Raw genomic sequence first — 13,788 nt, forward strand, 5'->3', positions numbered from 1 at the left:
TTATTAAATTTTTTTAACTACTTTAGTGTGCCTGGCTCTTGATATCTTGAATACACGATCACATTTTTTGCTCCCCTGTGTGGTGTAACAGGCTATAAATGGAGCCATGTTTGGAGTTGTCGGGGTTCTGGTCTATACTGAGCCATACGACATTAATGACGGCCTGGTGTCAGAAAGTGAAACCTATCCTCACTCCTGGTACCTTCCTCCTTCTGGTGTTGAGCGAGGCTCATACAACATTGACTTTGGAGACTTGTTAACACCTTACCTAGCTGCAAAAGGTAACCAGTGTTTTTTAATGAATCAATTTGTTTTAAAATGTATTGCATTAAAGCACATTTTTATTATTAAAAATATATTACATAAATAACTAAATGGTCTCACTTGTAGAGGATACTTACAGAAGACCAAAAGAAGAAATAACAGGCATTCCACCAATTCCAGCACAGCCGATAGGGTTTGAGGATGCTCAAAGATTAATCTGGTAAGTGTTTCTTTCTTATAATTTCTCATGTTATTGAATGTTTTCTTCTAATTCTGAGTGACTTATTCATAACAGTGAGCTTGATGGGGAAGATGCGCCTGCTGGATGGCAAGGCTCATTTGACTGCACATATAAACTCGGCGGACCAGGATTCAAAGCCACGTCTTCCTTCACCAACAGGTAAACACATCTTACAATGTTTGAACAAGTATAGCTGTGTATTGGATGACTTTATTGTTGGTTAGAATGAAAATAATGTTTTGTTTTGTCCACCAGCACTGTGCATTTGGACACTTATAACATTGAGAAACTGGAAAATTCAGCGAATGTTATGGGAGTGATTCGAGGCAGCGTAGAGCCAGGTAGGTTATATTTGTTAGAAAACTATTGAGCAAAAATACCTGTGCTTATTTACACAGTCCCTTGAAAGTACTTAGATTTTTAAAATGTCTTAAATGCCACCAAATGAACATGGTGATTTGAAGGATTTTTCAAGAATCACTTGACAGTGAGTAACAGAGTAATTTCTGCTGACAATTTCCAGGAATGAGTTCCATTTGAAATATATAAAAGCTAATACAAATATTTACAATATTTCACATTATTACTGATTGATTTTTTTAATTTTGCATTTGATTATTTGAGGCAAATACAAAATTTGTCCCAAAAACATTTGCACTCATGTATTTCATTTCATATTTCAAATGTTTGTTGTTCAGACAGGTATGTGATTTATGGGAACCACAGGGACAGTTGGGTGCACGGAGCCATTGACCCCAGCAGCGGTACAGCAGTGATGCTGGAGATCACCAGAGTGCTGGGAAAGATGGTGAAGGAAGGTGAGGCCACTAAAGACATTCAAAGAAAAACTATCAGTCACCAAATTAATGCTAACACAAAGGAGTAACTTTGGAATTAGGGATGAAACGGTTGGCAGTTTTACCATAACCCAAAGTAAAATTTAGTGTTATGTTAATATAATAAGATCTGTTTATTTGAAATCCACTTTAAGACTGTCACTGTGAGTTAGTCAGTTTACTTTGTAGCTCTCTTTGTGTGGTGTTGTACTTGTGATGCAGTGCACTTTTCTCTAATGTTTAGCTTTGAAAACACTATGGGTTGGGTTTAGAGGAGGGTTTAGGTCAGTGGTTCACTAGCTATTCTGTACAACAAGCCCCGTCGTCTTGTGGATGTTTACAAGAAAACCCTGTATCTTAAATGTATGACAAAATTTACCCTAAAGGCCCCTGTACTTCAAACAAATTGATGTCAAATGTAATTCCGAACAAAATCAAGCTGAAACAAAGTTATTTTGATTCATTTCAGCAATTCGGATCAGTTCACAAAAGCAAACTTTTGGTGGAGGTTCATTTTTTCTCCTTAACACTATAAGCTACCATTGGTCCATAGCAATTGTGCAATTGGTGGGTGTGTTCTGTAACTCCGCCTTCTTTGACATGCAATTTCTTCCATGTTTGTACTATCACTCGCAGAAAAATTTTAAAGACCAGGAGGGGGTCTCACACCAGATGAAAAGTCCACCATGTATTTTTATGAGTTTTATGTATTTTCACTATATGGCAGTGCCATTCAGTGTCTGTCCATAATAAATAGAAGACAATGTAAAGATGTGATGCACTGTGGTGGCACTTCTCATGGAGTGTCACTTCTGTTTGCCAGATGATAAATCATTGTTGTGTTTAGGGGTACATGCAAGCAGCATGACACATTTACTACCCTGCCTACTGCAGCGCTGGGCTGTTAGAGTGTTCGCAAACAGCATGCCGTCACTCATCATTTTTAAACATTTTTATTTGATCCCAGACTAAGAATGAATACAAACTTAGTGGGAAGTTTATTAGGCATAACGTATTTCATAACGTGTTTCAGATGCTAAAATGTGGACAGCGGCTTTTAGTGGATTTGTCATATGAAACATGCAGTCAAACATACATGGAGCAACACTTTTTTACATTTCCCACAAATGTAGCCTGAGGCACGCATTTCAAATGCCGACTTTAAGGCAGGACAGCTTGTTTTTGCTCTTTCAGAATAAGTGCTTTCTTTTTGGAAGAAACAACTCAATGCAGTTTTATATTTAAAACTATTTACTTTTACAAAAAGCTATATTTTATATAGCCAAAGCCATTACATCTGCAATTGCAATAAAGAGGAAAGATATAGCAATGCTTCTAGTGTGATTTAGCAAAATAAAGCCAAAAGAAAATCCAACACTAATTCTCTACCTGAAAGGGAAATGGCGACCTCGGCGGTCCATTATCTTTGGCAGTTGGGGAGCTGAAGAATTTGGCCTTATCGGATCTGCAGAATACACAGAGGTTTGTTAATAAACACAGCAGCTGGATTACTACAAACTAGAATTAGAGCTAAAAAAAGATTTTACTGTATATTTGCTGAAAGTGTTCTTCATTCGCAGGAGTACTTCAGTAAGCTGAGTGAGCGCACCGTGGCCTACATCAATGTGGACATCTCAGTGTTTGGTATGACTCTTTTCCATCAGATTATTACTTTGATCCTGTGTTCACACTGCTGAAATGTTCTTTGTCCACCACAGCTAATGCTACTCTCAGAGCTTCAGCTTCTCCAGCAGCACAGAGTGTGCTTTTTACAGCCTCCAAACAGGTGAGGAACAAACCCTCAATCGGTTCTCTTAGCTGAAGTGTGATTTTAACATCCTTCATGAGGCTTTGACCAGTCCTGTGCTCTCAGGTAGATGCGCCCGGGACAACCATGTCAGTCTATGACAACTGGATACGTTATTACAACAGAACCAGTCCAAACTATGGGATTATACCAAAGTATGTTCTTAATATTATTCAGCATTACCTCATAGTTCAGCTTTCAATACACCAGTTAACCATGGGTCAATCTAAATCCTGAGTAAACAAAATTCTGGATGATCTTTCCTCATGTTTTACACTGCACATTATTTACCAGGGATTAACAAGCAGTTATATATGTATACTCAAATTGTGCGGTCCAAATTGGATACTGTAGTTTTATTTGTAACCTGTTTTCATAAAGGCTTTAGCAACTCACATCCTTATATATAGCCACTGCTACAGTATAATTTTTTTTTCTGAATGTACGTTTTGGTATGAATTAAGGTATATATTTAGGCATTTTCTTCATTTTAGTTGTATATATACAGTTGAAGTCAGAATTATTAGCTCCCTTTGAATATTTTTAATCTTTTTTAAATATTTCCCAAATGATGTTTAACAGAGAAAGGCAATTTTCACAGTATGTCTGATAATATTTTTTCTTCTTGAAAAAGTTTTTTTTTAAAATTTCAGCTAGAATAACAGCAGTTTTAAATTTTTTAAAAACCATTTTAAGGTCAAAATTATTAGCCCCTTTGAGCTAATTTTCATTTAGATAGTCTACAGAAGAAACCATCGTTATACAATAACTTGCCTAATTACCCTAACCTGCCTAATTAACCTAATTAACCTAGTTACGCCTTTAAATGTCACTTTAAGCTGTATAAAAGTGTCTTGAAAAATATCTAGTCAAATATTATTTACTGTCATCATGGCAAAGATAAAAATAAATCAGTTATTAGAAAAGAGTTATTAAAACTATTATGTTTAGAAATGTGTATAAACAGGGAAAAAAATAAACAGGGGGGTAATAATTCTGACTTCAACTGTGTGTATATATATTACCCCTACACTGTAAAAGATATCCATAAATTAACAGGTTTCCATATTTTGTGATTCATGGGCTTTTCCATTTATTTAAGTTTAATGCTTCTGCTTAATAATTAATTCTATTGCATTATGGGACATTTATCTTTTCTCCAACAACCTTTGATTTTGAAAAGTCTGAAAAAGTGACTTTTATTAAAATTTTTAATTGTTTGAAGTGATCTATTGTCTGGGTTGATGTTGTAAATTAGTATACTAAGTTACTATTAGTTAGTATTAGTAAAAAACTTCCAGTACTTTTTCTGTTATTTTAAGGAGTTTATTCTATTTTAATATTTTTTATATAATATATGACAAAAAATTTAATAAAAGTCAAATTCAATAAAAATGTAGAAGAGTCGACAGATCTGAATAAATTAAAAAACAGTAAACAGAGCTGAACAAAAGATTTGGTTTCATAATGCAATTTATAATTGTAAATAAACAGAAAACATCCATGAATCACAAAATACTGAAACTGTTAATAAACAGATATTTTTACAGTGTAATATAATCGCTAAGCATCTAGCCATAACCTTTTTACTCTTATGCTAATGCAGCGTGTGTTAAAAGGACACAAAAGTTGTGTTATTTCTGCGGATGTGTTATTCCCTACTTCTAAATTATGATTTGAAGAATTATGTTTTAAGTTATTTCATGTCAAGTTATTTTACCAGGGATTAAAAGCAATGAATGATGATAAACTGGGTTTAAACACAAAGGAAAAGCCCTTGTGGGATTAAAGCAGAATGATAATAAAAGTAATATTTCTAACATTGTTCAATGTGTTTGCAGTGTGGGCTTCTTGACAGGAGCTGGAAGTGATTACGCTGCTTTTATACACTACCTTGGAATAACGTCTATGGATATTTCCTATTATTATGACCAGGTGTGTTTTCAGCACTGATTCAGTCAAGTACATCGCGTAAAGAAAAGCTGAGTAATAATAACAAAACATTCTCTTTGCAGAGCAAAACAAGAGCACGCATCTACCCAGCCTACCACACAGCTTATGACACTTTTGACTATGCATCTACATACATTGATCCAGGTAAACTCAATACAGAAGCTCTCAAATGAGACAACACATTATAATTACAATATTACAATAAAGTAGTTTTAAGTTGCTAAAAACTCATCTTTTTAAGATGACATTTTTAGATTCTTGATTATTCTAATGTGTTTATAATTTATTATTGTTCCTTGTTGAATCCTTGCATGTTTGATTCTCCCTGTTGTTGTAGTGCATTATAAATTAAATGTATTTTTTTTATTATTACTATTATAATCCATTTTGAAAAACAATGATCGGAAGTGTAGTAACCATTTATTGTGGCCGTGATTACTGTTTGTAAACTAGTTTTTACTACAAAAATAATGGTCAAATTATTGTTAGTGTAATAAAAGCATAGTTAATTTGTGATTACAGGGGTTTTTTAATACTTTTTGTTTTATTTGTAATAAAATCATCGTTAATTTTCAAAAGTGATATAAGTTTAAAGGATATTTATTATAAGCCTGTTGCAGTATTAAAATGTGCATTATGCAGGTTTCACCAGTCATCAGGCAGTCGCGAGGACGGCAGGAAATGTGCTGCTGCGATTGGCTGACAGTCTCCTGCTGCCTTTTAACTGCAGTGACTATGCAGAAAGTCTGGAGCAGTACCTCACTCAGGCCGTCACAGCCTTTGAGGCCAAACTTGCAGCTAAAGAAATCTCTTTGGGTAAGCTAACAAGATTCCCCAGACTAGTTTTGGCTGGGGAAATGTCTTCCTTTTGCCTAAACGTAATTGAATTTTGCCATCTTAAATATTGGTAGATAGAAGTATTTGACAGTCACAATGAGAATATTTGTCCCCATTCCAGACTCCTTGAAGAAAGCTGTGCAGTTTTTCCGTGAAACGGCAGCTAAATTGGACCGTTTGATAAGGGATTCAGATCTTGTAAAAGAAACGTAAGTTAACCCTGTGAAGCCTGACATATATTTTTTTGTATTTATTTTCAATAGAAGAGTTTACTGAATAATTTTAAATTGTGTTTTTTTACAGTATCAGCTTTACATTTTTGTTGTGTAATATTTCTTTTAAAGCTCAAAAAAAGAACTGCGAAATTTACAAGTGCACTCAAATTCTCTATAAGTAAGCACTGTTTCTGAACTTACTCGATCTCCTCAGTTGTAGTTGTCCTCCTGGAACATATGCAACCCATTCTGGTTCCACTCCACCTGCTCCTGGCAGGATTCAAGATTAGCTTAATAGACAGGAACACTAACCAAGACACCAAAGCTCTCATATCCTCAGTTTAACTGGCAAGACTTTACAGCACAAACATATGTTTTGTCTGTTATTGACAGAGTAATGGGGGCACCAGCTGTAAGAGCTCCACCCACTTCTGGAAGGTGGGTGGGGAACAGCAGCTTATTTGTATTTAAAAAGACACTAATGTGTTTTTACCAGACACATTCTGGGGACACCCGAGCCTTACATTTTGTATTTTTGTTTACCAGACAGATTCTGGGGACACCTGAGCCTTATATTACGTTTTGTAAAAAGGGGCATAATATTATACAGGGTGTTGTAGTTTTTTTTGGTGAAGTACCACCAAGTAGTTAATGATTTTATGGCTCATATATTTTGAAAATGGTGAGTTAGTAGCACTTATTTGACAATTTTTTACTTAAGCGGCACAAAATTATTTATAAAAAATGCCATGTTTTGTTGTTTGATGTTTGGTCAAATCTCTAGCTTTAATTCATTCATTAATTTTCCTTCGGCTTAGTCCCTGATTTATCAGGGTTCGCCACAGCGGAATGAACTGCCAACTATTCCAGCCAGTGTTGGGGAAAGTTACTTTTAAAAGCAATGGCTTACAATATTGAGTTACTCCCCAAAAGAGTAACTAGCTGCTTTACTTAGTTACTTTTTATAGTAAGTAATGTGTTACATTACTTTTGAGTTACTTTTGCATTACTTTTTACCTGGCTGAAGCTTGACCTCTTTCAGAACTGTGTTTGTTACTTTTGTACTATTTGTCAAGTAAAATCACTGTCTATCGAGACAATCCCCATTTCCTTTTCTTCAATGTGTTCAACATAATGAACACGTTCTCAAATTGACTGCGTGATTCATTGTGAATCATTGTGATTCATTATGAACTGTAATTTTAATTCAGCAACTTATTTTTTATAAGCTAATGAATAAAAAAAGTAAAAAAAAGTAACTCAAATATACTTGTTTTTGGAAAGTTATGCGTTACTTTACTGGTTACTTAGAAAAGTAATATTATAATGTAACTCCCGTTACTTGTAATGCGTTACCCCAACGCAGCGGATGCTCTTCCAGCCACAACCCGTACTGAGAAAGCTTTAATTCCAAGCAGCAAAACATTTAATGCAGTGTAAATTAATGAGGTTTCAAAAACGTCTGTAAATACACCTCCCTTAAAAGCCATCATATTTAATTCATTTAACATTATTTTTCATAAAAATCACATAATCAAGTTATATCACACGCACGCACGCACGCACGCACGCACGCACGCACGCACACACACACACACACACACACACACTAAAAGGCCTTTTACTTGTTTAAAAAAAGACAGAAGGTATGTTCTTAATTTTTGATCATGCTAATAATATTTAGAGACTTTCGACTATATTTACAGTAGATTATATAGTGCTAAATCAATATAAAAATCACCTGATGTCAAGTGTGCATAACAGATGGCATAAACATAAGTTCTGTCTTCACACCAGGCCCCTGAAGGCTCGTCGCATTAATGACCAGCTCATGCTGCTGGACAGGGCTTTCCTTGACCCGTTAGCGTTCCCTGACAAATACGCTTTCAGGTATGAAGCAGCATCATTAAAACATTCTCCTCCTAACGATCGGCCCTTTATGAATATTAATCACCACCCCCCATTTGTTCATGCTGCTGTCGCACCTGTTCACCATCACCTCTTTGCTCCCTGGCATCACGCAGGCATGTGATTTGGGCATCGAGGTCATCAAGTGTGGCCACTTTCCCCGGCCTGGCAGATGCAGTGGAGAAGGCCGAGAGCAGCGGGCTGAAGGAGGACTGGGATCAGGCTCATAAACAATTATCTATCGTCACACAAGCCATTGCAGGAGCTGCACACACACTGGATGATGTGATTTAATGTGCACTGAACAATAGACTTTATAAGAGCACTCTACTTTTTTGGGAAATAGGCTCATTTTATAGGTCCCCTAGAGTTAAACCAGGGTTGATCATACTCGATCCTAGAGTGCTGGAGATGTGCAGATTTCAGCCCCAACTTGTCTCAACACACCTGCAAGGATGTTCCTAGAAAGCCTAGTAAGTGCTTGATTAGCTAGCTCAGGTCTGTCTGATTAGGGTTGGAACTAAAGCTGCGGTCACACTGCTCTTTTCTCCCCATAGACTTTCATTCATTCATACGCACATGAATGTGTCAGACCAGAAACGTAAGGTTGTGCGGTAAGTTTCACAGATCGCTGCATTGGAAAGTTCAAGCTTTGTGAACTCTGACCTGTGAAATCGCATCATATGATTGCATGAGACCAATCGAGGATCAAAACATGGCCTCTCTGGACCGAAATTTAAAACATGGACCAATCGCTAAAATGTTGCTATTATCTAGGTCGATATGGCTATAGGAACTATATTCTCATTCTGGCGTAATGATCAAGGGACTTTGTTGTCGTACTATGACTGCAGTTCCAAGCCATATCACCCTAGAAAATAGGAAGTTTTTTATTTTGAAATGAGCCTATTTCCAAAAAAATTGAGTGCTCCTTTAACATCCAGAAAGGAAAATATAATATATTAATTCAGCTATTTGAGTTGCTAAACAGCATGAGGATGTACACAGGGAGTGTAAATCTTTATTTCATGTACAAATGTGTTTTTGTTTTAATATTTCTAGAGGATAACAGTTGTTAGAAATATCATTCCTAGGAGAAGTATTCTATTCTAACTATTCTTAATGCACTATTATGAAGGTGAAACCTTCAAAAACAATAAATAAATAAATACAGAAATATATAAATAAATGAGTAAATAAATCCATACATTCCTGCATAAATAAAACAATAAATAAAAAAATACCAATAAATAAATAAATGTATATAAAAAAATCCACAAATTTCTGCATAAATAAATATATAAATAATTAATAGTGCGGGCAGGTAAATAATTAAATCAATTACACGAATGTTGGGGGAATAAGAAAATGCTAAACTGAAAGTTTATTTTTCCCTCCTTTCAAACGTTTATTCCTCAAGTCAATATGCTAATGACAGGGTGTCTGTCAATCATCAGAAGCCAGGCAAAAAATGGAATGCTAAATTTTTCTAATGGTCAACCAATGACGGCATAAAGACCACCTTCTGCTGGTTGACAGACACCCTCTCACTAGCATGTTGAGCTGAGGAAAAGAAAATGTTTTTGTTTTTGTAAATAAAAAGTCTTAAAATGTAAACAAAAACATCCCATAATGTAAATAAGCTGTCATTTAAAAAGAATATGTTAATAACTGAATTTTGACAAAATGTCAGATAGAACCTTATAATTCTAAGGTGACGATTTGTGTAGTTTATTTATTTACCTGCCCACACCAATAACTATTTATATATTTATTTATGCAGTGGAATTTGTGGATTTTCTATACATTAATTTATTTATGTGCATATTTTTTATTTATTATTTTATTTATGCAGGAATTTATGGATTTAATTACTCATTTTATTTATATATTTGCCTATTTATTTATTGTTTTGCAGGTTTCGGCCTCCTTACATCATGAAACAGAATGGTAAAAAAATACTATTGTAGTAAATTCATCACCTGCCTTAAATATTGACAGTGCCTTCTGTATTAAAATGGATATTAGTAAGAAGCATTTATTTCCAATATGTGAAATGAAACATTCCCTGATTCACAAGAGAGTCTCTGAAATGTTATTATTATTTTTTTTAAGAATTAAGACTTTTTAATCAATGAAAGTGTGAATTCAGTCTAGATCATTCTTAGTTTTTTTTAAAAACAAATTAACAAGCAGTTTTTTTTAATCAATACGTTTTTTAATTTTTAATCAATCAACCCACTGAAAGTCAATGGGTTTTAAAACAACACAACGACAAACAAAATCAGCAAGTGCCTTAAATTAGATAAATAAACCCACGCAGAATGAACTCCTTTCAGGCATGATTTATTGAAAACACACCAAAGTGATACTCTACAAACCTGTATTTTTTTTACAAGAGCAATTCTCTCTTCTGGATATTAGTAAAATTGACAATACATTCGGTCACTGTGGCATTGTTCTTGAGCGCTAGGAAAGCATTAACAACTATATAATCAAACCCTTTTAATGTCTCTATCTTTTAAAAGTGTATAATACAATGTAATACAAGGCAAAACCCACCACCAGTCTAGACTACATTGAGAACACAGAGTGAGTGACAGTGTGAGGAGCCAGAGACAGAAGAGTGTGTGTGTGTGTTTGTTTGCATGTAAAAGAGACAGAGAGGGGACCAATAAAACATATAAAACACACTTATCGTTTTCATCTAACATGGAAAAAGGTTAAGGCACATGATAGTTACAAACACATTTGCTACCAGGTTGTACACATACTGAGTTTTGATGCTCTGAATTAGTGATATCTACAAAGGTAGGTTCCTCTTGAATCCATTTAGATTTTTTTTTCTATAAATATACAATGTGATGCAAATTCACACTCCGGGAACTTCTTGTACTACACGGTACCAAAATCCTTTGGTTGTATTCTGCGAAAAAGGCAGTCGGGAACAGACAATTCAATTATTAATAATGATTCTACACAAGGCTAAAGATCTCGATGTGAACGCATTTCAGGTTTCCAAAATTAACTATTACACACAGTTACTTTGTTATTAAGAGTTTCTGTTAGAAGACTATGGAAAAAAAATTTGCTACAAAAAGTTATACAGTCACGTGACAGAAGTCAGATGATTAAGCAGATGCTTGATTCGTGTTATCTAAGAAACAATCATTTGTCGTTCTTACGTCAGCGTTTGCCCATTTGATGCAGTTATGAGTATGAAAAACACTGGATTTCTTTTAATCGACAGTTGGAGAATTTATATTTACGCAAATCTAAACGAATGAATATCAAAAAACACGTCATGCTTTGTTTGTTATACGTATTATTTGATGAAGTGAAAATATTTTGGCTTGCATTAAAGCTGAAATGAAAGGAAGCCTTTATCCCTGATTCCTCGTCTTTCCTGACCAAATTCTGTAAACCAATCAGATTTTTCTGAACGTGTTGTTTTCCAATTATATCAAGAGAAGATTGAAAATAAGGATAACCCTTTATTTTGATGATCCGTTTGAGTGTTAGTAGACTGTCTGCTTAATATCTGTTGATACTGCTCCTTCAACAGACATTTACACTAACCCAACCTAACAGTCTACTAATAATCTAATCTTAGCTGGCATGTAGATGCAATGTAATTTAAATTCAACAAACGGACCATCAAAATAAAGTGTGACCAAAATAAGCGTCTCAGTTCAACAAAACAAGATGTACAAAATATAAATAGACAATGAAATCGACTCTACAAACCTTTGATGCACGTTTACCGAAAGCAATGATCTTTTTATTATATTATTATTAAGAAATTGTATACAAACATGGCCATGCTTTATGTATACGTAATACTGAATGTGCTGTTATGGATTCACATCTATCATCTTATGAAGAATGTTTTGTTTTTATTCTTGTAAGCTAATATACATTTATAAAACAACAAAAATAGAAAATGTTTTTAAAATCTAACTTTTTTTTAGGAGCAAATGAATCCTCCTACTGTCCCCACAATCTACATATTAACAAATTGAATTTGTATTGATTTTGTTTAAGCTGGTAAGTGCCAGTGTTACCCAGCATGCCTCTGGGAATTCAGCAGACCAAATCCATGTGATGACCAGCAGCTCTCCTCCGTTTAGCGAGTACGGTAAATTAAACAAAAAACCCGCTTTTCAACAACAGTCCTCAGTGAGTAGAAACAAACACAGTGATAATATGTCTTCAAACTTGCTTTATAAAGCCAGCACACAGAAATTGCAAAAGCGTGCATTTTAATATAGACCCCCAGACTTTGTATGTGCCCCCAAACTGTCGAAATGGACAACAGCAACAAGAACAACAACAGAAAAGAAACCCTTCTTTTTACCCTCCTTTCACAAATGTCCTCAATCTTTCTAGAAAACCCAAACTTTCGTTAAAAATGAAACTCGAACAGAAAAAAAATTCACAATTCACTGCACTTCTGGGGGAAAAAAATCCACAAAACAAACAGTAATCAGGCAGAAACGGACAACAAAAATAATATAGGCAAAAATTATATATATATATTTTTGTTTTGACATAAAAATAGTTTTTTTTTTTTCTCTGATATCCTCTTTACCCCTCAATCCAGCACACGTCCTCGTCCACGACAGCACTTTCTATATAATCACTCAATCCATCCATCTGTCTGTCTGTCCGTCATTCTGGCTAATCCTCAGTTCTGGGAAACACTACATCCAGTGGGAATGTACACATGAGAAGTGGCTTCTTTTTCTTTTCACTTGTTGAGAAATCTCAAAATATTGGCTGTTGAATGAAAGTCTCTCGCTCTTTCAGGCAAAAGTCTTGAGATGAGTCCACATCACGGTGAGCTCTGCGGTTAATGGCAGTGGTGACTCGTGGTAAAGATGTAGCGCTGTTGCTAGCTAAGCCTGTAGCGGAGAGGGCAAAACCACAAATATCAGACTGCACTGTCAGACTGCATAAATAAAAATCTTCTAGCCAGAGATGTTCATATGATGTAAGAACTAAGGGATCTATAGATGTAGCATTTTTGATGTTTAATAGACATCTAATAGACATCTAAACATAGACGTCTTGGCTAAAACGGGGCTAAATTTAAATTCTAACAATAGTTAGTCATCAAATAGACAGAAATCAGTGACTAATTTGTCTAATGTGTGTAAATTAGTCTAATTTTGGACTGTTTTTTAGACGTCTATTAGATTGCGTCTATTAATACAAAATTGCCTGGTGGAAAATCATAGTGGTGTTTTTATATAGCAGAGTTAAGGATGCTAGCATTCATAAAACTGAATGTTAAACATAAATGCCAGACTAAATTAGGGCAAGTATTACAGTATATAGTTGTAATTGTACATTCTGGATATTAACTGTCTATTCAGAAGCAGTTCTGTCACCTTTACCGTGTAGGGATAAATATTGGACATGAATATGAGGATGATGATTAAATGATAGATGGTTTTTTAAAAAAAGGACATTTTTTTCTGTTACCTTCTAGATTGAAACCATAAAGTCAAATATACGAAGACAAATAACGTTAATAATGTTAAAATTACACCAAATTTGCTTTACAACTATGCTGAAATGTTCATGGCAATTTGAAATGATCATGGTTTCCTGTTCCAGAGTATGGGATGAAGAATGTGAGGGTAAGCAGATATTTGCCAAGCATGAATATGGAAAATGAATAGATGATAGTGATGCTAACCCAAAGAGTTAAGTGCACTGTAT

General features: G+C 34.7%; 2 protein-coding genes across 6 annotated transcripts in view; one reads left to right on the forward strand and one right to left on the reverse strand.

Moving 5' to 3' along the window:
- The window catches only part of naaladl1 (N-acetylated alpha-linked acidic dipeptidase like 1), a 13,785-nt gene extending 4,150 nt beyond the window's left edge, over positions 1 to 9,635 (forward strand). The window contains exons 5-19 of the mRNA XM_056457808.1: positions 92 to 281; positions 391 to 484; positions 560 to 664; positions 761 to 846; positions 1,204 to 1,323; positions 2,738 to 2,823; positions 2,922 to 2,985; positions 3,060 to 3,127; positions 3,215 to 3,303; positions 4,990 to 5,083; positions 5,164 to 5,245; positions 5,744 to 5,917; positions 6,060 to 6,147; positions 7,951 to 8,043; positions 8,178 to 9,635. Of these exons, the coding sequence (XP_056313783.1) occupies positions 92 to 281; positions 391 to 484; positions 560 to 664; positions 761 to 846; positions 1,204 to 1,323; positions 2,738 to 2,823; positions 2,922 to 2,985; positions 3,060 to 3,127; positions 3,215 to 3,303; positions 4,990 to 5,083; positions 5,164 to 5,245; positions 5,744 to 5,917; positions 6,060 to 6,147; positions 7,951 to 8,043; positions 8,178 to 8,355 (1,611 nt within the window). The 3' untranslated portion in view covers positions 8,356 to 9,635. The remainder of the gene's footprint in view (positions 1 to 91; positions 282 to 390; positions 485 to 559; positions 665 to 760; positions 847 to 1,203; positions 1,324 to 2,737; positions 2,824 to 2,921; positions 2,986 to 3,059; positions 3,128 to 3,214; positions 3,304 to 4,989; positions 5,084 to 5,163; positions 5,246 to 5,743; positions 5,918 to 6,059; positions 6,148 to 7,950; positions 8,044 to 8,177) is intronic.
- A 658-nt stretch (positions 9,636 to 10,293) lies between these two features.
- arvcfb (ARVCF delta catenin family member b) overlaps positions 10,294 to 13,788 on the reverse strand; it is a 430,881-nt gene continuing 427,386 nt past the window's right edge. For all 5 annotated transcript variants that reach the window (XM_056457809.1, XM_056457811.1, XM_056457810.1 and 2 more), the window contains one exon: positions 10,294 to 12,965. The gene's annotated coding sequence lies outside the window, so the exon portion shown is untranslated. The remainder of the gene's footprint in view (positions 12,966 to 13,788) is intronic.

Source organism: Danio aesculapii, chromosome 5 (assembly GCF_903798145.1).
Source record: "Danio aesculapii chromosome 5, fDanAes4.1, whole genome shotgun sequence".
In the NCBI taxonomy this organism is placed as follows: Eukaryota; Metazoa; Chordata; class Actinopteri; order Cypriniformes; family Danionidae; genus Danio; species Danio aesculapii.